General features: G+C 41.4%; 1 protein-coding gene across 3 annotated transcripts in view; it reads right to left on the bottom strand.

The window, feature by feature from the left end:
• ALMS1 (ALMS1 centrosome and basal body associated protein) overlaps positions 1-24,566 on the bottom strand; it is a 160,971-nt gene that overhangs the window by 94,435 nt on the left and 41,970 nt on the right. For 2 of the 3 annotated variants that reach the window (XM_059659422.1, XM_059659420.1), the window contains exons 5-10: positions 23,716-24,338; positions 22,561-22,683; positions 22,190-22,305; positions 21,949-22,083; positions 18,548-18,689; positions 1,819-5,988 (exon numbers count right to left, since the gene is read on the bottom strand). In XM_059659422.1, the coding sequence (XP_059515405.1) occupies positions 1,819-5,988; positions 18,548-18,689; positions 21,949-22,083; positions 22,190-22,305; positions 22,561-22,683; positions 23,716-24,338 (5,309 nt within the window). The remainder of the gene's footprint in view (positions 1-1,818; positions 5,989-18,547; positions 18,690-21,948; positions 22,084-22,189; positions 22,306-22,560; positions 22,684-23,715; positions 24,339-24,566) is intronic. The other variant, XM_059659421.1, reaches the window with a different exon arrangement.

Raw genomic sequence — 24,566 nt, forward strand, 5'->3', positions numbered from 1 at the left:
ATGCAGTTTTATTATTATACAGTGGTTTAGAGCAGAGCAAATTGGGTGGTTTTTTTCTGCCTCCAAAATAAGGACACTATCATGGGAGGATTAGGGAAAACATGAGCGCTTTGGGAGTTAGGAAACTTCAAGCTCTCTACTTACTCTCCTCTCCTTCTGACATCAGAACTAACTTTTCCTAAGTCCCTAAACTCAGACTAGCACTATTAATCCTGTGAGTTAGCTGCATTATTGGTTAAATGGGCTTATTCTGGATGCAGAAAATGCAATCATCCTAACAGTTCTATAAGAAAATAAATTTAGAATGCCAAATACTTAACTTTAAATAAATTACTAAACTACAATGTTTATAAGCTTCATCTGCCTTTATAACAAACTAGGAGCCCGGTGCACAAAATTCGTGCACTGGGTGGGGGGCGGGGGGGGGGGAGTGTCCCTCAGCCCAGCCTGCCCCCTCTCACATACTGGGAGCCCTCAGGCGTTGACCCCCATCACCCTCCAATCGTAGGATCAGCCCCTTGCCCAGGCCTGACGCCTCTGACAGAGGTGTCAGGCCTGGGCAGGGGACCCTCATTTCCCCCCATCACTGGTTCTGCCCCCAGCCCACGCCTGATGCCTCTGGCCCAGGCATCAGGCCTGGGCAGGGGACCCCCAGACCCCTCCGATTGCTGGCTCTGCCCCTTGCCCAGGCCTGATGCCTCAGCCAGAGGCGTAGACCCCCATCACCCTCCGATCGCCTGATCGGCCCCTTGCCCAGGCCTGACGCCTCCGCCAGAGGCGTAGACCCCCATCACCCTCTGATCGCCTGATCGGCCCCTTGCCCAGGCCTGATGCCTCCGCTAGAGGCGTAGACCCCCATCACCCTCCGATCGCCTGATCGGCCCCTTGCCCAGGCCTGACGCCTCCGCCAGAGGTGTCAGGCTTGGACAGGGGACCCCCATCTCCCCCCGATCACTGGCTCTGGCCCCCGCCCAGGCCTGAGGCCTCTGGCCCAGGAATCATGCCTGGGCAGGGAACCCCCATCTCCCTCTGATCGCTTGCTCCACCCCCCGCCCAAGCCTGACGCCTCTGACCCAGGCTTCAGGCCTGGGCAAAGGGACCATCATATCCCCCCAATCCCCGGCTCAGCCCCCCGCCCAGGCCTGATGCCTCGGCCAGAGGAGTTGACCCTCATCACCCTCCGATCACCAATCACCAGATCGGCCCCTTGACCAGGCCTGAGGCCTCCGGCAGAGGTGTCAGGCCTGGGCAGGGGACCCCCAGCTCCCCGCGGTTGCAGGCTCCGCCCCTGCCCCGGCCTAACGCCTCTGGCTGAGGCGTCCGGCTCGGGCAGCGGGGACCCACAGCTGCAGCGGCCCCGCGATCGTGGGCTCTGCTTTAGGCCCAGGCAAGGGGCCCCTAGCTCCCGGGACTGCCAGCTTCGACCGTGTCCAGCTCCCATTGCTGGCTACACCCCTACTTCCTGCTATCACTGGCCAGGGCGGCAAAGGCGCCTGATTCTCCTATCATGGCTGGGGGGCAGGGCAAAGGCGGCCCCAGGGCCCTGCCCCCCAGCTCTTAGCTCCCCCCTGGGTTTCCGATCACTGTCAGTGGCAGGGGGCTTCTTCCTGCTTTCCCTTTTGCCTCCCTGCATTGTGCCTACATATGCAAATTAGCCGCCATCTTGTTGGCAGTTAACTGCCAATCTTAGTTGGCAGTTAACTGCCAATCTTAGTTGGCAGTTAATTTGCATATAGCCCTGATTAGCCAATGAAAAGGGTATCGTCGTACGCCAATTACCATTTTTCTCTTTTATTAGTGTAGATAATCAGTTCCTACCTCGTGCTCGTACCCGGTATTCCTCTTCCTCTGCATTTCTGAGAATTTGTTTAGCATGATTCAATGAGGATTCACATTTCAGAAGGTTTTTCACGTGTGCAGCCAGTGAATCCACACTACTACCACGCCCTTCATCACTCTCTGACACACACTCTTCCTCTCTACAATCTGTCATACTTGTCTTCGGTGAAGTACATGGAAACAAGTTTAGAAGAACATCAGAAACTGATTCAACGGAATTACTGTCCCATGAGCAGGAACTTGCATTACTACTTGAATCACTTTTTATGATAGTCATCATAGGGATAAGAATTTTATTCCCAAGGGTTCCACTACACCCTTCAGGTTCAGATCTCATTACAGGTCTGGCTGCTTTATATTGCCTAAGAGTTTCATCTAATGTCATTCTGGCTTCGATTTCTGATTCCTGTAGAGGACTTCTAACTGTAGATGACCTAACAAACTCCCAATTTTCAATGTCTCCCTGGCATTTCAGATTTGTCTGTGTACTAATATCCTTCTGTAGGTACTTGTTTGGATTCTCTTTTGTGAATGACTGTCTCTGAGGCAAATCAATGTTAGATTTATCAGTTGTAGGGGGTTCTTTGAAGCAAACAACCTTCTTAGATTGAATAAATGAAATGTCATTAACATCTCTGAATGGCACAAGGGGAGCAGGAAAATTGCATCGTTTCAGTGCTATATTTTCTGCCTCCATTAAAAGTGTCCGAATCTCTTTAAGAGTTTTAGAACCATTATCTGTACCCTGGAATTCCTCAGAGCCAGTATCTTCAAAACCTGAAGGTTCTGGCTTATTTATTACAACTCTACCATCAGCTTGAGAATTTAAGGGCATATTGTTTGACATAATACTAGAGTTAGAAGAGTCCAAATGATCTTTTGGCCTTTGGACATGGTCTGAAGCTAACTTGTGCTTCTCACTATGTGAATAAGTATCAGGGTAAACTGCTGATAACCCAGTAATCTGATCAGCTTGCCTAAGACCACTTGAGAACTTCAGGGCATCTTTAGTTAGATGTCCATTTGGCAAATTCTGTTCACAGAATTTATTTTGTTTTTCTCTCTGTGAAAAAAAATGAGGAGCTGTTGGTAACACAGTTTTTTGGTCTGCTGGTTTAGGAATTGTTGATACTGTCAGTACATCTTCAGTTAGATGTTTGTCTGACAATTCCTGCGGACAGACAATATTAGATTTTTCTCTATTTGAATAGGAACTAGGAAGAGGTATTGGTACCCTAGAATTCACGTCAGTTGATTCAGGAACAGATGAGATCTTCTGAATATCTTCACTATGTTGTCTAGTTGGCAAATGCTGTTTAAAGAAAATACTGGGCGTTACTCTCTGAGAGTGAGAATTACGAAAAACTGTCAGTAACGGAGTCTGCTGGCCGTTTGGTTCAATCACAGCTAAATTCTTGGGTTTCTCTATCTGTGCATAGGAAATGAGGGGAGCTGTTGGAAACTCAGTTTTCTGGTCATCCGGTAAAATCACAGTTGAAATCCTGGGTTTTTCTTTATGTGAATAAGAACTAGAAGATCCTTCTGGTATCTCAGTCTTCTGGTCAACTGGTCCAGGAAGAGCAAAAACTTTTAAAGCTTCCTCAGTAATATCTGGCAACTTCTGCTGGTAAAAAATATTGCCCTTCTCTCTATATGAGGAGGAACCTGAGGGGATTATTCGTATCCCAGTCTTCTGGTCAGTTGGTCCAGGAACAGCTGAAACTTCCAAAGTTTTTTCAGTAATATCTGGCAACTCCTGGTAAGAAATGATGGGGCCCTCTCTATATGAGTAGGAAGAAGAGGGCACAATTCGTACACCAGTCTTCTGGTCAACTGATCCAGGAATTGCTAAAAGTTTTGAAGCATCTTCACTATGATCTGGCAATTCTTGCTGATAAGAAATGATAGGCTTCTCTCCAGGAGAGTAGGAAATAGAGGTTACTACTGGTATCCCAGTTTTCTGCTCAGCTGGTCCAGAAACCCCTAAAATTTCTAAAGCCTCTTTAGTAAGATCTTGCTGGTAAGAAATGATGGGCTTCTCTCTGTGAGAGTAGGAAGTAGAGGATACTGTAGGTAACCCAGTCTTCTGGTCAGCTGGTCCAGAAGTAGAAACATTCAGAGCCTCTTCTGTGAGATGGGTATCTGGTAAGGCCTGTTGGTAAAAAATAATGGACTTCCCTCCAGGTGAATAGGAACTTGGAGGTACTGTTGGTATCCCAGGCTTCTGATCACCTGTGCCAGGAATAGCTGAGACTTTCAGAGTCTTTTCAGCTGGCTGACTATCTGGCAACCCTTGTTGGTAGAAAATACTGGACTCTTCTCCGGGTGAGTAGAAACTAGAAGGTTCTGATGGCAACCCAGTCTTCTGGTCAGCTGGTCCAGAAACAGCTGAAACTTTCAGAGCCTCTTCAAACAAATGACTCTCTGTCAAGCCCTGTGGGTAGAAAATGGGCTTTTCTCTATGTGAGTAGGAAGTAGGAGGTTCTGCTGGCAACCCAGTTTTCTGGTCCGCTGGTCTGGAAACAGTTGAAACTTTCAGAGCCTCTTCAAGTAGGTGATTATCTGGCAAGGCCTGTGGTGAGATAATAATATGCTTCTCTCTATGTGGATAGGAAATAGAGGGTAATGTTTGTATCCCAGGCTTCTGGTCAGATGGTCCAGAAATGGTGGAAACTTTCAGGGCCTCTTCAGTCGGATGACTATCTGCTAATGCCTGTTGGTAGAAAGTACTGGACTTCTCTTCAAATGAGTAGAACCCAGAGGAACCTGGTGGTATCCCAGTGTTCTGCTCACCTGGTCCTGGAACAGATGAAACTTTTAGAGCCTCTTCAGTGAGATGACTATCGGGAAACTCCTGCTGGTAAAAAATGATGGGTTTCTCTCTATGTGAGTAGGCACTAGATGGTCCTGTTTGTATCCCAGTGTTCTGGTCAGTTTGTCCAGGAATAGATGAAATTTTCTGAGCCTGTTCAGTTAGTTGACTAGCTGGCAACTTCTGCTGATAGAAAAAACTGGTCTCTCCATGTGAATAAGTAGAGGTTCCTGTTGGTATCCTAGCCTTCTGGTCAGCAAATCTATAAACAGCTGCAGCTTGTTGAGACTGCTCAGTTAGATGACCCCCTGGCAAAGTCTGTTGGTACAAAATATGGGGCTTCTCTCCATGTGAGTAAGAAGCTGAGGTTCCAGTCTTCTGGTCAGCAAATCCAGAGAGAGCTGCAGCTTGTTGAGACTGTTCAGCTGGATGACTGACTGGCAACTCTTGCTGGTAGAAAATACTGGGCTCCTCTCTATGTGAGTAAGCAGAGGAAACTATTGGTATGCCTGTTTTCTGCTCTGTAGACCCAGGAGCAACAGAAACTTTCACAGCCTGCTCCGTTAGATGATTTTCTGGAAATGTCTGTTGATAGAAAATATGGGGCTTCTCTCTATGTGAGTAAGAAGCTGAGGTTCCTGTTGGTATCCCAGTCTTCTGGCCAGCAAATCCAGAGATGGCAGCAACTTGTTGAGACTGCTCAGTTAAATGACTCTCAGGCAATGGCTGTTGATAGAAAATATGGGGCTTCTCTCCATGTGAGTGTAAAGTAGAGGAAACTGTTGGTATCACCGTCACTTGATCAACTGGTCCAGGAACAAATGAACCGTTCAGAGCCTGTTCAGTTAGAACATTGTCAGGTAGCAGTGGCTGAGAAAAAACATTGTGCTTCTCTCTATGTGTATAGGAACTAGAAGGTACTGTTGTTTTCTCGCTCTTCTGGTCAACAGGTCCAATAACAGCTGAAACTCTTAGAGCCTCTTCAATTTGATGACTGTCTCTCAAGGCCTGTGGGTAGAAAATGTTGGGCTTCTCTCTTAGTGAGTAGGAACTAAAGGGTACTGTTGAAATTCCAGCCTTCTGGTCAGCTAGTTTTGGAACAGGTAAGGCTTGTAGAGTCTCTTCAGTTACATGACCATTTGCCAATCTCTGTTGGTTGAGAGAAATAGTATGTATACCAATAGTATTCTCCACAGAAGATCTTACAGCCAACTGAGAAAAGTCCTCAGAAGACAAGGGTAAATGAGATCCAATGCCTGAATCTCCAGAAGTGGTAGTGATGTCGGCTTTCAAGTTGGATTGGGTAATTTCACTTATGCCTCCTTTAGAAATATCTCCTAAAGAAAAAGAAATTTGTTAATAGTATATACTGCTTTAATTAAAAAATATTTCTTTCCCTGGCTGCTTTAGTTCAATTGGTTGGAATGTTATTCCATACACTGAAAGGTCACAGGTTTGAGTCCCAGTTAGGACACATAAACAGGTTGTGGTTTCAATCATTGGTTGGGATACATACGACAGGCAACCTATCGATGTTTTTCTTCTCTCTCTCTCCATCCTTCCTCCCCTACCCCTTTCTCTCTAAGAAAACAACCAAACCCGGTTCCTGGACCCCCATCAGAAAATGAGATTCCATTTGTCTGGGGTAGACCCTATACATTAGTATAAAAGGAAAAAAAGAAAGCTTTTCTTCCTTGGGACTTTATATTCTAGAAAGGAACCCTAAAGAAATCCTATATAATAAAAGCCTAATATGCTAAGTGTCCAGTTGGCCGTTCAACCAATCAAAGTGTAATATGCTAAAGATATGCTAAGGCTGCTCAACCTCTCACTATGATGTGCACTGACCACCAGGGGGCAGACAGTCGATCAATAGACCAATTGCTATAATGTGCACTGACCACCAGGGAGCAGATGCTCCTACTGGTAGGTTAGCTTGCTGCAATGGTCCCGCAGATTGGGGCTGAGCGAAACGGGCCAGACATACCCTGGAGCCCTCCCGTGGTCCCTCCCTGGCTGGCCAACCTCCTGTGTCCCTCTCTGGCCCTGATCATGCACCAGTGGGGTCCCTCACCATGGCCTGTGCCTCTCGCAATCCAGGACCCCTCGGGATGTCAGAGAGCTGATTTCAGCCCGATCCCACAGGCCAGGCCAACGGACCCCACTGGTGCACGAGTTCGTGCACTGGGCCTCTAGGACAGCGGCTGCCTACCTTTCAGACCTCAAGGACCACCAGTAGTCTGTGGACCACCAGTTGGAGACCCCTGCTCAAAGGTTTCCTTAAACTAGCGGCACCAACCTTTCAGACCTTTTGGACCACCAGTGGTCTGTGGACCACCGGTTGGCGACCGCTGCTCTAGTAGTCAATTAAAGACACCAATATTTACACTCAAATATAATTATTACAAAGTCATTTAAACCAGCAATCTAATGCATAAATAATTTAAATACTCAACAACAGAACTACAGATTAAAAATGTCAGTATAGACATTTGATGAAATATGCAGATCTTTTGGTGATTTTTAAAGAATTTTCAAAGTGATGTGAAAATGCTGTCTACTCTGGGATTTGATTTCACACTCCTTATAAGCTAACAAGTTAGCCTTTTACTGTGTCATGTATGCTAGCAGAAGATATGACACTCCTCAATTGCAACAAAATATTTTATTCCATGGCATAGCAAAGGATCATCAGCTTATTTTCATGAGTTTCTCTTTTCCCCTACAAGGGCAATGCAATATGGCTCAGACAAATGCTATACATGCAGTGGGTTTAAGTAGCTCAGCTGATAAGTGTACCCATTATAAAATATGTATTTTTAACTATATGAAACTGTAAACTCTAAAGATTACACTAAGAAGTTTGAACTTAATTCTATATGGCATAGGGAATTATTGACAGACATAAACAGACATGTATTGTAGAAATACAAGTTCTGGATTGGAAAGGGAATACAAAAGTGTAAGCAGTGCTGTCTCATCAAACTTTCTGCAACAATGGAAATTCAGTATATTTGTATTGTCCAAAGAAAGTAAATAATTCTAAATAAAAATAGTTCTAAATGGCAGAGGAAAATAAATGAATGCAATAGAAATGGCAAGATTTAACAAGAAATGCATTCATGTATTTGTTCATTCAAAAAAAACAGAGTATTACCTACAACAATCAAGGCTTAACTACAACAAGACTGCGCACAAAGACCACCAGGGGGTGCACCAAGAAAGCACAAAAAATGCAAAGACAAAGAAACAGGACACAAATGACAGAAATGGAGGATATAGAGTTCAAAACCACACTTCTAGACAAACAAGAACTGTCTAGAAGCTGCCGATAAACTTAGTAAGGCCCTCGAAAAGACTGGTGAGACCGCTGATAAATATAGTGAGATCCTCAAGAAATCTAATGAGACCCTCGATGTTGTGATAAAGAACCAACTAGAAATTAAGTATACACTGACTGAAATAAAAAATATTATACAGACTCCCAACAGCAGACCAGAGGAGCACAAGAATCAAGTTAAAGATTTGAAATATGAAGAAGCAAAAAACACCCAACCGGAAAAGCAAAATGAAAAAAGAATCCGAAAATACGAAGATAGTGTAAGGAGCCTCTGGGACAGCTTCAAGCGTACCAACATCAGAATTATAGGGGTGCCAGAAGATGAGAGAGAGCAAGATATTGAAAACCTATTTGAAGAAATAATGACAGAAAACTTCCCCTACCTGGTGAAAGAAATAGACTTACAAGTCCAGGAAGTGCAGAGAACCCCAAACAAAAGGAATTCAAAGAGGACCACACCAAGACACATCATCATTAAAATGCCAAGAGCAAAAGACAAAGAGAGAATCTTAAAAGCAGCAAGAGAAAGAAACTCAGTTACCTACAAGGGAGTACCCATACGACTGTCAGCTGATTTCTCAACAGAAACTTTGCAGGCCAGAAGGGAATGGCAAGAAATATTCAAAGTGATGAATAGCAAGAACCTACAACCAAGATTACTTTATCCAACAAAGCTATCATTCAGAATTGAAGGTCAGATAAAGAGCTTCACAGATAAGGAAAAGCTAAAGGAGTTCATCACCACCAAACCAGTATTATATGAAATGCTGAAAGGTATCCTTTAAGAAGAGGAAGGTAAAGATACAAATTATGAACAACAAATACGCATCTATCAACAAGTGAATCTAAGAATCAAGTGAATAAATAATCTGATGAACAGAATGAACTGGTGATTATAATAGAATCAGGGACATAGAAAGGGAATGGACTGACTATTCTTGGGGGGGAAAGGAGTGTGGGGGATGCGGGAAGAGATTGGACAAAAATCGTGCATCTATGGATGGGGACAGTGGGTGGGGAGTGAGGGCGGAGGGTGGGGTGGGAACTGGGAGGAGGGGAGTTATGGGGGGGAAAAAGAGGAACAAATGTAATAATCTGAACAATAAAAATTTAATTTAAAAAAATTGTTTACTATGGGCCAATCGCTGTTCTAGATGTAGAAAATAGGAGCAATAAATAAACAGACAAAGTTTAATTTAAAAAAACAAACAGACAGTAAGTAAATTGGCAAAACATATGGTAGCAAAATGACTGATACATCCAGCAAATATTAGCTGTACTTTACAAATAAAAAAATTAAGTTTCAAGATAACGACTTAACAGTGTTGGTCAGTGTAAAGATCTTAGATTCTAATTCAGCAGGTCTGGGGTGGAATCTCAAATTCTGCATTTCTAACAAACTACCAGGTAATACTCAATATTATTGGTCCTTAGATGACATTTTGAGTAACAAACATATTTTCCTAGAGTTGTACAGTGAGTAAATGACAGAAACAGACACTTTAGCTGTCTAATTCTAACTAAATATTCTGAACTCTTTTTACTACAACTGACTGCCATTCTAAACCCACTGGTTAGCTTCAAATAAGGAGCTGGAGATAGAATGGAATGAGAACTGAACTATAAAGTAAAAAAGTAGAAATACCAAGTAATAACTTCAAGAAAACTAAAAGAAAATAATGTACACTGCATAGTAACTTTAGAAGGATATGAGTTATGAAATTTTGTGAGAAAAAAAAGGCTCAAGAAATTAATAAATCGCCGAAACCGGTTTGGCTCAGTGGATGGAGCGTCAGCCTGCGGACTGAAAGGTCCCAAGTTCGATTCCGGTCAAGGGCATGTACCTGGGTTGCGGGCATATCTCCAGTGGGAGATGTGCAGGAGGCAGCTGATCGATGTTTCTCTCTCATCGATGTTTCTAACTCTCTATCTCTCTCCCTTCCTCTCTGTAAAAAATCAATAAAAATATATTTTAAAAAAAAAGAAATTAATAAATCAAAACATAATAATGAGCTGAACAACTAATGGGTCAAAGAAGAAATAAAAAGAGGAAAAAGTACCCCCAAGACAACTGAAAATGGAAATACAACATCCCAAAACTTATGGAATGTGATAAAAGCAGTTCTAGGAGGGAAGTTTATAGGGACAAGTGCCTATATCAAGAAACAACAAAAGTCTCCAATAGCCTAACTTTATATCTCAAAGAACTAGAAAAAAAGATAAAGCCCAAAGTTAGCAGAAGGAAGGAAATAAAAAAGATCAGGGCAGAAATAAATGCCAAACAAAGACTGAAAAGGTCAACAAAATTAAGATACGATTCTTTTAAAAGATAAACAATTGACACACCTTTAGCTAGACTTACCAAGAAAAAAAGAGACAGGATTCAATTAAAATCAGAAATAAAAGAGAAGAGATTCAAAATAGTGGCGGAGTAGGTAGAAGGTACACTCATCCCCTCCCAGAACCAAATTGAAATTACAACTAAAATAAAGAATAATCAAACTACATAACCAACTGAAGATTAGATGAAGAGAAGTCTTATAATCAAGGATTTACAGAAGAAACAACACCGAGACTGGTAGAAAGAGTGGAGACAGAAAAAGGGCTGGTCCCATTCCCTTTTTGTGGTGCCTGAGATTCTAGAGCAGGGGTGGGCAAACTTTTTGATTCGAGGGCCACAATGGGTTCTTAAGCTGGACCGGAGGGCCGGAACAAAAGCATGGATGGAGTGTTTGTATGAACTAATATAAATTCAAAGTAAACATCATTACATAAAAGGGTACGGTCTTTTTTTTCAATAGTTTTATTTATTTCAAACGGGCCGGATCCGGTCCGTGAGCCGTAGTTTGCCCACGGCTGTTCTAGAGGGTATCTCAGCTACAAAGGCTCCCCCTCAGGAGTGTGGGGTTCTGACCCCACACCAAGCATAGCAGCCCAGAGCACCAGAGCTGGAAAGAGGCGCCCATATAACATCTGGCTGTGAAAATCAGAATGAAAAAAAAACACACACATAGAAAACATTAAAAAAAAAAATGAAGAGCCTGGCCCACATGGCTCAGTGATTGTGTATCGACCTATGAACCAAGAGGTCATGGTTCAATTCCCAGTTGGTGCACATGCCCGGGTTGCAGGCTTGATCCCCAGTATGGGATGTACAGGAGGCAGCCAATCTATGATTCTCTCTCATCATTAATGTTTCTATCTCTCTTTCCCTCTAGCATCCTCTCTGAAATCAATAAAAATAAATTTTTTAAAATTAAGAATACAATAACTGAAATGAAGAACATACTAGAAGGAATAAATCATAGGTTAAATGAAGCAGAGGATGGAATCAGCCATTTGGAAGACAAGGTAACAAAAAAACTCCCTTCCACTCTCTAAAAAAAAAAAAATCAATGGAAAAAATATCCTCAGGTGAGGATGAATAACAACAAAACAAAACAACAAAAAAATTGGGATAATTTAAAGGACCTGTGGGAAAACATGAAGCATGATAACATCTTCATCACAGGGATACAAGAAGGAGAGGACAGAGAGCAAAGAATAGACGCCATATTTGAAACATTACTGGCTGAAAACTTCCCTAATCTGGTAAAAGGAAAAGATACAAAAGTCTAGGAAGCACAGAGAGTCCCAAACAACATGAACCTAAAGAGATGCACACCAAGATATATCGCAATTAAAATGGCAAAGTTTAAAGACAAAGAGAATCTTAAAAGCAGGAAGTGAAAAAACAGTTGTCTACAAGGAAGCACCTATACTGTCAAGTTGATTTCTCAACAGAAACATTTCTGGCCAGAAGCAATTGGCATGAAATATTCAAAGTGATAAAAAGCACCCTAGCCAGTCTGACTCAGATGTCCAACTGTTGGCCTACAGACTGAAAGGTCTGGGGTTCGATTCCGGTCACAGGCATGTACCTCAGCTGCAGGCTTGATCCCTGGCCCTAGTCAGGGAGGCAACCAATTGATGTGTCTTTCTCACATTGATGTTTCTCTCTCTGTGTCTCTCCCACCTTCCCACTCTCTCTAAAAATCAATGGAAAAATATTCTTGGGGGAGGATTAACAAGTGATGAAAAGCAGAAACCTACATTTTACCTAGAAAGATTATTATTTAAAATTGAGGGAGAGCCCTAACCGGTTTGGCTCAGTGGATAGAGCGTCGGCCTTCGGACTGAAAGGTCCCAGGTTCGATTCCGGTCAAGGGCATGTACCTTGGTTGCAGGCACATCCCCAGTAGGAGGTGTGCAGGAGGCGGCTGGTCGATGTTTCTCTCTCATCGATGTTTCTAACTCTCTATCTCTCTCCCTTCCTCTCTGTAAAAAATCAATAAATTTATTTTTAAAAATAAAATAAATAAATAAAATAAAATAAAATTGAGGGAGAAATAAAGAACTTCCAGACAAGAAAAGAAGTGCATCACCACCAAACCAGTATTACAAGAAATGTTAAAGAGTCTTCTGTAAGAACAAAAATAACCAGAGAAACATAGTTATAAAGAATAAAATGACAATAAATACAAACCTACCAATAATCACTTTAATTGTAAATGGCTTAAATGCTCCAATTAAAACACATAGGTTAGCTAAATGGATAAGAAAACACAACCAATATATATACTAATACTAGAGGCCTGTTGCAGGAAGATTCCTGCAAGAATAGGGCTTCTTGTGGCCAGAGCAAAGCAGAGAAGGGAGCAAAACCCGCCGAGGAGGCCTTCGCTCCCGCCTCCAACACCCCTCTTGCTTCCCTCCCACCTTTGCCACTCGCTTGCTTCTCTGCAGTTTCGCACCCTTCTGCAGTGCTTGGCTTCCTTCTACGTTGTCGTCTTCTGTCTTCGCTCCATGCCTGCGTATGCAAATTAACCACCATCTTTGTTGGGTTAATTTGCATACTCATCTGATTGGCTGGTGGGCATAGCAGAATGACACCAATTTGCATGTTTCTCTTTTATTAGTGTAGATATACTGTCTACAAGAGACCCACCTCAGAATGAAAGATGCACACAGACTAAAAGTAAAGAAATGGAGTCCTAGCTGGTTTGGCTCGGTGGATAGAGTGTTGGCCTGCAGACTGATGAGTACCAGGGTTGATCCTGGTCAAGGGCACATGCCCAGGTTACATGCTTGATCCTCAGTGGGGGCCAAGCAGGAGGCAACTAATCAATAATTCTCATCACTGATGTTCCAATCTCTCTCTCTTCCTCTCCCTTCCTCTCTGAAATAAGTATGAATATATTTGAAATAAAAATAATGAGAGTAAAGAAAAGATATTTCAGGCAAATGGAAATGAAAAAAACAGCTTGGGTAGCAATACTTATATCAGACAAAATAGACTTGAAAACAAAAGAGAACACTAGGCCCTAATCGGTTTTGGCTCAGTGGATAGAGCATCAGCCCATGGACTGAAGGGTCCAAGGTTCAATTCCAGTCAACGGCACTTACCACAGTTGCAGGCTCAATCCCCCGGCCCTGGTTGGGGCATGTGTTAAAGGCAACCAATCATGTATCTCTCCATCAATGTTTCTCCCTCCCTTCCATCTCTCTCTAAAAATCAATGGAAAAATATCTTCAGGTGAGGATTAACACACACACACACACACAAACAAACAAACATTACATAACTAGAAGCCTGGTGCATGAAATTTGGGGACGGGGGGTCCCCCCCTCAGCCCAGCCTGTGCATTCTCGCAATCCAGGACCCCTCGGGGGATGTCCAACTGCCGGTTTAGGCCCAATCCGGCAGTCGGTCATCCCTCTTGCAAACCAGCAATGCTGGCTCCTAACCACTCACTTGCCTGCCTGCCTGACTGCATGATTGCCTCTCCTAACCACTCTGCCTGCCTGCATGATCACCCCTAACCACTCGCCTGCCTGCCTGATTGCCCCTAACCACCCTGCCTGCCTGCCCAATCATCCCTAACCATTCTGCCTGCCTGCCAGATTGCCCCTAACCACTCACCTGCCTGCCTGCCTGATAGCCCCTAACTGCTCTGCCTTCCTGCCTGATCGCCCCTACCTGCTCTTCCTGCCTGCTTGCCTGATTGCCCCTAACTACCTGCTTGTCTGTCTGTTCAGTGCACGTCATAGTGACCGGTCGTTCCGCCGTTCAGTCAATTTGCATATTACCCTTTTATTATATAGGATGATAAAGGGAACTATCCAAAAAGAGACTATAACACTTATAAACATTTATGCATTCAACATAAGGAGCACCTAAATACTAGTACAAAAAACAAGTCTTGCTGGACATGAAGAAAAAGATTGACAGTGATCTACATATATAAAAGCCTAAGCAACCAAATGACCGGTTATTATGATCACCAGGGGGCAGACGCTCAACGCAGGAGCTGCCCCCTGGTGGTCAGTGTGCTCCCACAGTGGAAGCATTGCTCAACTGACAGTAGGGGGCCAGATGCAGGGCCTCATGACTGGTGAGCACTGCTGTGGCAGCGCGAGTCTCTCCCAATTAGGACTGACTGGGCACATGCCCGTGGCAGGTGCAGCGGAGTGGGGATGAGCGGGAGTGGCAGGCAGGAGCAACAGGCGGCGTTGGACTCCCAGTTTCAGCCCAATCCCCACAGGCCATGCCAAGGGACCCCACCAGTGTCCGAATCTGTGCACCAGGCCTCTAGTACAGTCATAGTAGGGAATTTTAAGATGTTCAAAATCAGTGGATAGATCTTCCAGACAGAAAATCAACAAGAAAACACAATGGTCTTAAATGACACACTACATAAAATGGATTTAATTGATATCTTCAGAGCATATCACCCCAAAGCAGCAGAATGTACATTCTTTACAAGTGCACATGGAACACATGTTAGGAAACAAAATAAGTCTCAATAAATTTAAAAAGATTAAAATCATATCTAGCATCTTCTAGGACTATAATGGTATGAAACAAGAAACCAATCACAAGAAAACTGAAAAACACACAAAGACATGTAGGTTAAATAACATGTTACTAAATAATGAATGAGTTGACAATGAGATCAAGGAAGAAATCAAAAGATACCTTGAAACAAATGAAAATGATAACACAACAACCCAAAATCTATGGGACATAGCAAAAGCAGTCCTAAGAGGAAAATTTATAGCATTACAGGCCAAACTCAAGAAATAAGAAAAATCAGCCCTGCTGGATAGCTCAGTTGGTTAGAACATCATGCCAATAGGCCAAAATTGTGGGTTTGATCTCTAGTCAGGGCACATACAAGCAGCAACAAATGATGCATAAATACGTCAGACTACAAATCAGTGTTTCTCTCTGGCTCTCTTTCCCTCTTACCCACTCTAAAAGTCAGATGAGGATTAAGAAAAATAAACAAATAAATAAATAGCACACAAATAAGTAAATAAATAATACTGGAATATCACCAAAGAACCTAAAATATCACATTAGAAAATATTCATTCAATTCAATAAAAAGCATTAAAGTAGGAAAAGAAAAACAAAAAAGACATGAGACATATGGGAAACAAAAAGTAAACCAGCCCTGACCAGTTTGGCTCAGTGGATAGAGCGTCAGCCTGTGGACTCAAGGGTCCCAGGTTGATTCCGGTCAAGGGCATGTACCTTGGTTGCGGGCACATCCCCAATAGAGGGTGTGCAGGAGGCAGCTGATCGATGTTTCTCTCTCATAGATGTTTCTAACTTTCTATCCCTTTCCCTTCCTCTCTGTAAAAAAATCAATAAAATATATTTAAAAAAAAAATAAAGTAAACCAGAAAATGTAAACCCAATCTTATCAATAATGGCATTAAATGTAAATGGCTTAAACAATTACATCAAAAGGCAGAGATTATTATTCTGCATTTAAAAGGATCCAACTATACACTATTTACTAAAGATGTATTTTAGGTTAAAAATACAGCGAGGCCCTAACCGGTTTGGCTTAGTGGATAGAGCGTCGGCCTGCGGACTCAAGGGTCCCGGGTTCGATTCTGGTCAAGGGCATGTACCTTGGTTGCAGGCACATCCCCAGTGGGGGGTGTGCAGGAGGCAGCTGGTCGATGTTTCTCTCTCATCGATGTTTCTAACTCTCCCTCTCCCTTCCTCTCTGTAAAAAATCAATAAAATATATTTTTTTAAAAATAAAAATTAAAATACAGCTAGGTTCAAAGTAAAAGGATAAAAAAAGATGTCATACAGACAGCAACCATAAGAGCTAGAGCAAGTATAGTGATAAAGACAAAATAAAGCTTTAAGACAAAATATGTTACTAGAATTAAAGGTCAATTTATAACCACACAAAGAAAGTTAATTCATCAAGGCATATGACATTATAAATTATAAAATATAAGCATAAATGCATGTAATATCATATCTCAAAATGTTTGAAGCAAATCTAACAGAAAAGAAGGGAGAAACAAATAATAATATTTGGAGACTTCAATACCTTACTTTCAGAAATGGAGAAAACAACTAGGCAAAGGATCAACAAGGATACAGAAGACTGGAACACCATAAATCGACTAGAACTAGCAGCTAAGTATGTATAGAACACACCACCTAACAACAGCAGAATGCACATTCTTCTCAAGTGCAAACTACATTCTATAGGATAAACTATATGTTAAGACATAAAACAAGTCTCAATAAAATTTAAAAACTGAAATCATACAAAGTATATATTCTCCAAAAAATGGAATGACATCTCAATAACAAAAGGAAATTCGTAAGTATGTGAAATTAAACAACACACCTCCAGATAACCAGTGTCAACAACAAAGAAATATTACAATGAAAATTAGGCAATATTTAGGTGAATTAAAACAAAAGCATGACAAACCAAAACTTAAGGCATGCAGCTAAAGCAGTGTTTTGAAATTTATCTACGTAAACACCTGAATTAGCAAGATCTCAGATCAGTAACTTAACCTTTCACCTTAAGAAACAGTAAAAAGCTCAAACCAAAACTGAAGCAAGTGAAAGCATGAAAATAATAAAGCCTAAAATGGTAGTAAATGAAATAGAGATTTAAAAGGTAGAAGGAAAAATTAGGAAAAGTAGAGAAACCAATTTCTTTGAAAAGTTCAACAAAAAATTGACAAAATTAAGCTAGACTTAAAAAAAATTGGAGTAACTCTCCAATTACTAAAATCAGTAATAGAAGGACATTACTACCAACCTCACAATTTATTCCTTCCCATTATTCTCTATCTTTCTCAAATAAACAAAAAACATACATATAAAACCTCCTTTCTTGAGGTTTAGGCCACACATAGCTTTAATACCATCCTCTATCTATCATGTTCTTACAACTCCCAGTTGCTCCCATTCACTTTTTGAAGACTTCATGTCTGGTGCACAGGCTTTCCTAAACCCAAAACCCCACAAAAATCAGAAAATATTTAAACGTAGTTAATCCAAAAAGCTAGCCTCAAAATCTCAATTTACTTTATCCCAGTGGTCTTTTATTCAACTTCTAACCAATCCCCTCAGGGCCAAGCAATGGATCTTATCACCCTTCAAAATGATACAAATTTAAATGTACTAACTCACTCTGACCAAAATTACCCATTCTACCAGCTCTCTCAGTAACTCATACCCACCTCAGGTATTCAACTTCGTAAATAAACCTGTTCCTTCATTTTCATCCAGACTAACAATTCTCCTGACTTCTTTTCTTTCTCAATGCAGGCTGAAACAAATAGCTGATAAACTCTTCCCTCACTTATTCCCTTCCACTGCTATCCTTCCACCACACACAAATCCTTCTACCAAGGATCAATCCTGTAATTAACCTTCTCCATTCCTGAGTTTCAGTAGAGAAAAATGAGAGATGCTATACAGGCTGACATTATAAAATTATTTCTGACCTCAACTGACTTCTCAGAAATACCTTCAAATCCTTTAGCTTATCTTTAGTCAGTTCCATCTCCTATTCACTTCAACATAAATTCTGAGCCTTCACCCAAGTCACTCTCCTCAGTCCTTAAAACCTCTCCTCCTGTCCCCAGCACCCATAGCAGATAAGATTACCTTGCTTTCTGTCTTAGAACTGAGCTCTCAATTTCCTCTCTACAAATTTATTGTCCTCTCATGCTCAATTAATTTTTTCCCTTCAAATCACAGAAAGGAATATGGAAACCAACTGACACTAATTCAGACTTGTCCATGTAATTCAGTTCTAAACACTGTCATGAAGAAAGCAATTAAATCAAAAGGTTCATCTAATGAAAGAGACCTGTGCCTTTATAAATACACTTAATCCAAAGTTAATATTACCACAGGAGTTCAAATATAAAAAAATAGCCATAGCAAGGTATTTTTTTAAAAATATATTTTATTGATTTTTTACAGAGAGGAAGGGAGAGAGATAGAGAGTCAGAAACATTGATGAGAGAGAAACATCAATCAGCCGCCTCCTGCACATCCCCCACTGGGGATGTGCCCGCAACCCAGGTACATGCCCTTGACCGGAATCGAACCTGGGACCTTTCAGTCCGCAGGCCGATGCTCTATCCACTGAGCTAAACCGGTTTCGGCCATAGCAAGGTATTTTTAACAAGCTAGTCATAAGGACATTTCATATAACCTTTTCCACATACCTGGTAAATGTTTGAGAGTCTTTGGCATAATCTCAGGAGATACCCTCAACATCCTGAGATCTGAAGAGTGATATTCCAACTCTCTGGTTGGCTCATGAGGAACAAATGAAGGCAATATAGATGAAAAAGACCGACTAATGTCCTATGAAGAGAGATTTAAAAAAAAAAGATTAATATTAGACATCATCTGTTAAAATACAGACCTCACTTTATGAAAATAAATACTAAACAGTTACACCAGTTCCTTAAGATTCTATTTCCAATCCTCCTGAATACATATATAGGTCATATCTTGTTTGGTCAATTCCAAAAAGGCTCTATAAATTATTCTGAGGTTCTGGAAGTCTACCTGTATAGGAGACCTAGAAGTGTTTTTCTCCTTATGAAAAGTATGATCATTGCAGAATCTGAACTATGGCACAAGGATTTTTTTAAAAGGGAGAAGTGTGTTGTAGAAAGGAAAAAAGAAAAGGAAGTAGGAGAAAACAAAGATTTTTAAGAAATCCACAAATATTTAGAATAATAAAAGCATGGGAAAACTGTATCTGTGATCAGTTCCTAAAAAAATAAAAGTACTGCCCTGGTCAGTGTGGCTCAGTGGATAGAGGGTCAACCCACAGACTCAAGGGTCCTGGGTTCGATTCTGCTCAAGGGCACATACCTCAGTTGCAGGCTCAATCCCAGACCCTGGTCAGGGCGTGCGGAAGGCAACCATTCGATATATCTCTCTCACATCAATGTTTCTCTCTCTGTCTCTCCCTCTCCCTTCCACTCTCTAAAAATCAATGGAAAAATATCCTCGGTTGAGGCTTAACCAAAAAAAGAAAAAAAAGTCCTCCAATTTCTTGAAACAAAAGTTGTGGGAAATTTAAACTGATAGTGAAGTAAAGGTTAAATGCTGGCAACCGCTGTATTAGAGGACATAAATAGGCACTTTTACCCCTATTTTTCAACTGAAATATTTCTTGTTTTTAATTAAAACTTTATTGTTCAGATTATTACAGTTGTTCCTCTTCCCCCCCCCCCACCATGGCTTCCCTCCACCCGGTTCCCACCCCACCCTCTGCCCTTAACCCCCTGCCCCCGCACTGTCCTCATCCATAGGTGTATGATTTTTGTCCAGTCTCTTCCCGCACCCCCAACACCCCTTCCCCCCGAGAATTGTCAGTCCACTCCCTTTCTATGCCCCTGATTCTATTATATTCACCAGTTCATTCTGTTCATCAGATTATCACTTGATTCTTAGATTCACTTGTTGATAGATGCGTATTTGTTGTTCATAATTTGTATCTTTACCTTTTTCTTCTTCTTCCTCTTCTTAAAGGATACCTTTCAGCATTTCATATAATACTGATTTGGTAATGATGAGTTCCTTTAGCTTTTTCTTATCTGTCAAGCTCTTTTCTGACCTTCAATTCTGAATGATAGCTTTGCTGGATAAAGTAATCTTGGTTGTAGATTCTTGGCATTCATCACTTTGAATATTTCTTGCCACTCCCTTCTGCCCTTCGAAGTTTCTGTTGAGAAATCAGCTGACAGTCGTATGGGTACTCCCTTGTAGGTAACTGTTTTTCTCTTGCTGCTTTTAAGATTCTCTCTTTGTCTTTTGCTCTTGGCATTTTAATTATGATGTGTCTTGGTGTGGTCCCCTTTGAATTCCTTTTGTTTGGGGTTTTCCGAACTTCCTGGACTTGTAAGTCTATTTCTTTCACCAGGTAGGGGAAGTTTTCTGTCATTACTTCTTCAAATAGGTTTTCAATATCTTGCCCTCTCTCTTCTTCTGGCACCCCTATAATTCAGATGTTGGTACGCTTGAAGTTGTCCCAGAGGCTCCTTACACTTTCTTCATGTTTTTGGATATTTTTTCTTTTTGTTTTTCCGGTTGGGTGTTTTTTGCTTCTTCGTATTTCAAATCTTTGACTTGATTCTTGGGATCCTCTAGTCTGCTATTGGGTCTCTGTATAATATTTTTTATTTCAGTCAATGTATGCTTAATTTCTAGTTGGTCCTTTTTCATATCCTCGAGGGTCTCACTAGACTTATTGAGGGTCTTACTAAATTTATCGGCAGTCTCATAGATTTATTTAATCTCACTAAATTTATCGGCAGTTTCTAAAAAATTCTTGAAAAACCTTATAAGCGTGGTTTTGAACTCTATATCCAGTCGTTTGCTTTCCTCCATTTCTGTCATTTGTGATCTGTTTCTTTGTCTCCGCATTTTTTATGCTTCCCTGTGTTGATAGAGTGGCTTTGTGTGCTAGGTGTCCTATAAGGCCCAGTGGCTCAGCCTCCCCAGTTACCTGAGGTGGACACTCTTGGTGCACCCCTTTGTGGGCTGTGTGCACAATCTTGTTGTAGTTAAGCCTTGATTGTAGTTGGTATCACTGGGAGGAATTGACCTCCAGGCCAATTGGCTGTGAGAATCAGCTGTGTCTGCAGTGGGAGAACTTCTGTGCTGAAGACACCCTTCTGGGGCAAGACTTGCTTCAGTGGGGCTTTGGTGCTCACTGAGACTGCACCCTGAGTGTGTCCCTTATGGATCTGAGGAGTTGTAATCTGGAAAGTCCACTCTGACCACTGGGTATACTGACTCTTGGATCTCTAAGGAGGTGCTAATTTAGCCTCTGCCTGAGGCTACCCAGCAGGAGCTACAGAGAGATCTGCAGATTCCTCTTCTTTGTTTGGAGGTGCCCAGATGAGGCCCAGCTGTGAAGCAATGCAAGCTGCTGTGGGGCCTTGGGCCTTCTTTTGGATATTCTGGGTCTCTGTGACCCAGCTGCTGTTAGTTAGGTAATTTTAGATTGCAAAGGGCCAGGTCATTCATATGCAAAAGCCTCTGCACACAGCTTGGGTGGGGTGGGGTCTCAGGGAATCGACAGGGTGGAGCAAACAGCTGTGGCTGATCCTCAGCCCTGCCCTAAGATGTCCCAGTTCTCACTGTTCTGCGGTAATCGCTGCAAGCACCTCTGAAAGCCACCCTCAAGTTCTGCCTGCTGCCAGACAGTCCAGTTTCTCCCTGTATGAGTATGGGTCCCCAGAGACTCGCCCGGAACTGGCGTTCAGAGTAGTCGGGAGCTTGTGTCTCCCTCCCAACTGAAGAAGACAGTCGTGTCCTTAGTTGCCAGCCCTTTCCACGTGCGCCTTCATACCTCTGCACTTTACTTCCGCACCTCCTCTGAGTCTCAGTGTGCTTTTCTCTTTCCTTCTGGTTGTAGAATTTCCACTCAGCCAGCCTTCCTGTAGTTCTGGATGATGTCCGTTTTGTCTTTTCGTTGTATTTTTGAAGTGGTTGTGCGAGGCAGCAATTTCCGGTGTTTACCTATGCTGCCATCTTGGTTTCTCTCCTCAACTGAAATATTTCTTTCCCTTCCCCATAAGAAATGTCAAATAGAAAAACTTACAGGCTCTTCCTCCGATGGTAGTTGTAAAGCAGATTGCCAAGGAAGGGAGACATCACAAATTTCTAGATCATCAAGCATACTTTCTAAACCTGCTAGCTCAATGCACTTCCCAGTCAAGTCACCTTGGTCACATATCTGGGAAATAGTAACAAGTAAAATAAAAACAAGTAACAATGCCATTTCCTGAAACAAAACTGGAAAAGACCATGTTTTCCCCAACTATCATTTTATTGTGTCTCACCTCTCTTTGTAGTTCAGATCTTTCATTGCATACAACAGCATTTTCATCTAGGCTACAGCATTCAATATCATCATCCAGAGAATAGATGTCAGATTCAGCCTTCCTCTGCAGGCCCTCTACAAAACAGGAGTCATTTTGCATAATTGTATATATCGTAAAACTGGATTTGACAAACATAGGCCAAGGAATTTCAGCTAGGCCTATGTCCGCTTTCAGCAATGTCTCCTGACCAACTGTAATTAATAATGCAGCACTCATCATTGGTAAAGTACCTTATTACTTTGCATCATATGTCATCAAGTTTGCTGAAAAGCTGCTTCCTATATCTGCAGATGGACCTTCAATGACATGACTAGAATTTACATTCTTACCCAAAATATCGTTTGAGGAATCTGCAACTTCTTCAAAGGTTTGCTGCTTTAAATCTTGCGAAAACAAAGAATCTGAAGTAGATACTTCCAGTGGGTAAATAATGTTTGAAGATCCTGCCTTCTCTGCAAGGTCAAGAGCAGAAAAATACTTAATCTTCCCAATGGGAAGAAACGGTTCATTGTCTACATCACCCTGAAATAAAGCTGACTGTGTTTTGCAAAGACCAACAATCTAACTGTGAGATTTTTCACTTAAAGACACATATGACTTAATCTCTGGAATAAAAGAAAGTGGCTTAATGAACATTTCCTGAGGAGCACTGGGGAATGATTTTATATTAGGAAACCAGTACAGGGAGCTAACATCATCATCACTTTTATGCAACAACGGCTTTGAAGCTTCTGGTTCAAACATGCTGAGAGTAGGATGATAGCATGAATGACTAAGTTTATCAACGAAACAATTTTCATCTTTGTAATTTAATAGGAAAATATCTGAATGGTTTGGTTCACCTTCTTGGCTATCATTTGTCACAGATTTATTGATGTCAGTTTGGATTTCATTTACTGTACTCTCTTCCTTGGAAATCTCAATAGAGGCAATAACTGCCTCAAAGGCTACCTTTGCAGTAGCATCAACATTTCTACCTCCAAAAGCAGCACTTGCCTTTTGGTTTCTTCCCTCTTGAAAATACAGTTGTTCTGTATCTCATCCAAGCTGGATGTAATAGTCTGAAGAGGAACACCAAAGAGCACATGATATCTACATAGAGATATCATGTCCTCTGGAGAGAGTATGTGTTTCTGAAACTTTTAAGGAATTATCAGGAACTATAACATTCTCAATATATTCTACTTCTGTAGATCTGGGACACACCTCTGAAAATAATAAAGTACTGCTATTCTCCTTTAGTTCAAAACATTGAGATCATTCTTTTCCCAGACCTTCATTTCTTTCATAACACTCCAAAGAAACCATCTTTTGTTTCATCTCATTCTCATCTGGAGCCCTTAAATACACATTCTCAAAATGACTACCAGACATCAAGGGAACCCTTTTCCCACTCTTTTCTAACAAGCAATGCAAGAAAGAATATGACATTTTATTATTAAAATGAGGAGCAATTTCAAGTGGAAAAGAAACATGATCCTTACTGACTAGACATGTTTCTGGATGGTGTGAAGCTCCCTGCTTGGTCCATGGCATAAATAAAAAGGGGGCATTAAAATTGTCACTCCCCTCAAGACTTTTATTTTTATCAACTGTATCAGATGAATCTGAGCAGGAATCATGGTCCTTACTGGTTAAGTATTTTTCTGACTGCTGTAAAGCTTCCCGTTTCCAATAGTGCACATCTGAACAAGAAGCATCAAAACTGTCACTTTCTTTAGGAGTTACATATTTATCACTTGTATCAGATGAAGTTGAAAAAGAAAATTGATCTTTATCAGCTAAATTGGTTTCTGGCTTCTGTGTAACTTCTTGTATCTTCCATGACATATATGAACAAAGAGAACCATAACTATCAGAGTCTTTGGGCTTTTTCAGTTCATCAACTGTATAGGTTAAAACAGTCTCTTCTGTGGTTTCTTGCTCAGGATGTAAAAAAGAGCCCTGAGACTCAACATCTGTACTCCCTATAAGTGTGTGCTGAGATACATTAAAGCGACTGTTAACTAAGTCTGAAGCTACTTCTGAGGTTGCCTGGAATAAAGCTTCACTAACTTCCGCCGGTCGAGAAAACCCTTCAATGTCTTCGGACTTACCAGGAATTCCCCTGAAAATATACAATTAAAAAAAAAAAAAAAGGTTACATATTTAAAACATTTATTTTTTTAAATACCAACATGAAAAAATACAAAATTGTTATGTCACTGATATCAAGGTTATTTCCACAATGTGTTGAAAAACAAAGTTATAATTTCAAATTTTTTTAAGATGACTAATGACTAAACAAGGCAAATTTTTATATAAACAGAAAAGTGCACTACCATCTGTGACCCTG

This window comes from Myotis daubentonii, chromosome 12 (assembly GCF_963259705.1).
Source record: "Myotis daubentonii chromosome 12, mMyoDau2.1, whole genome shotgun sequence".
Lineage (NCBI taxonomy): Eukaryota > Metazoa > Chordata > Mammalia > Chiroptera > Vespertilionidae > Myotis > Myotis daubentonii.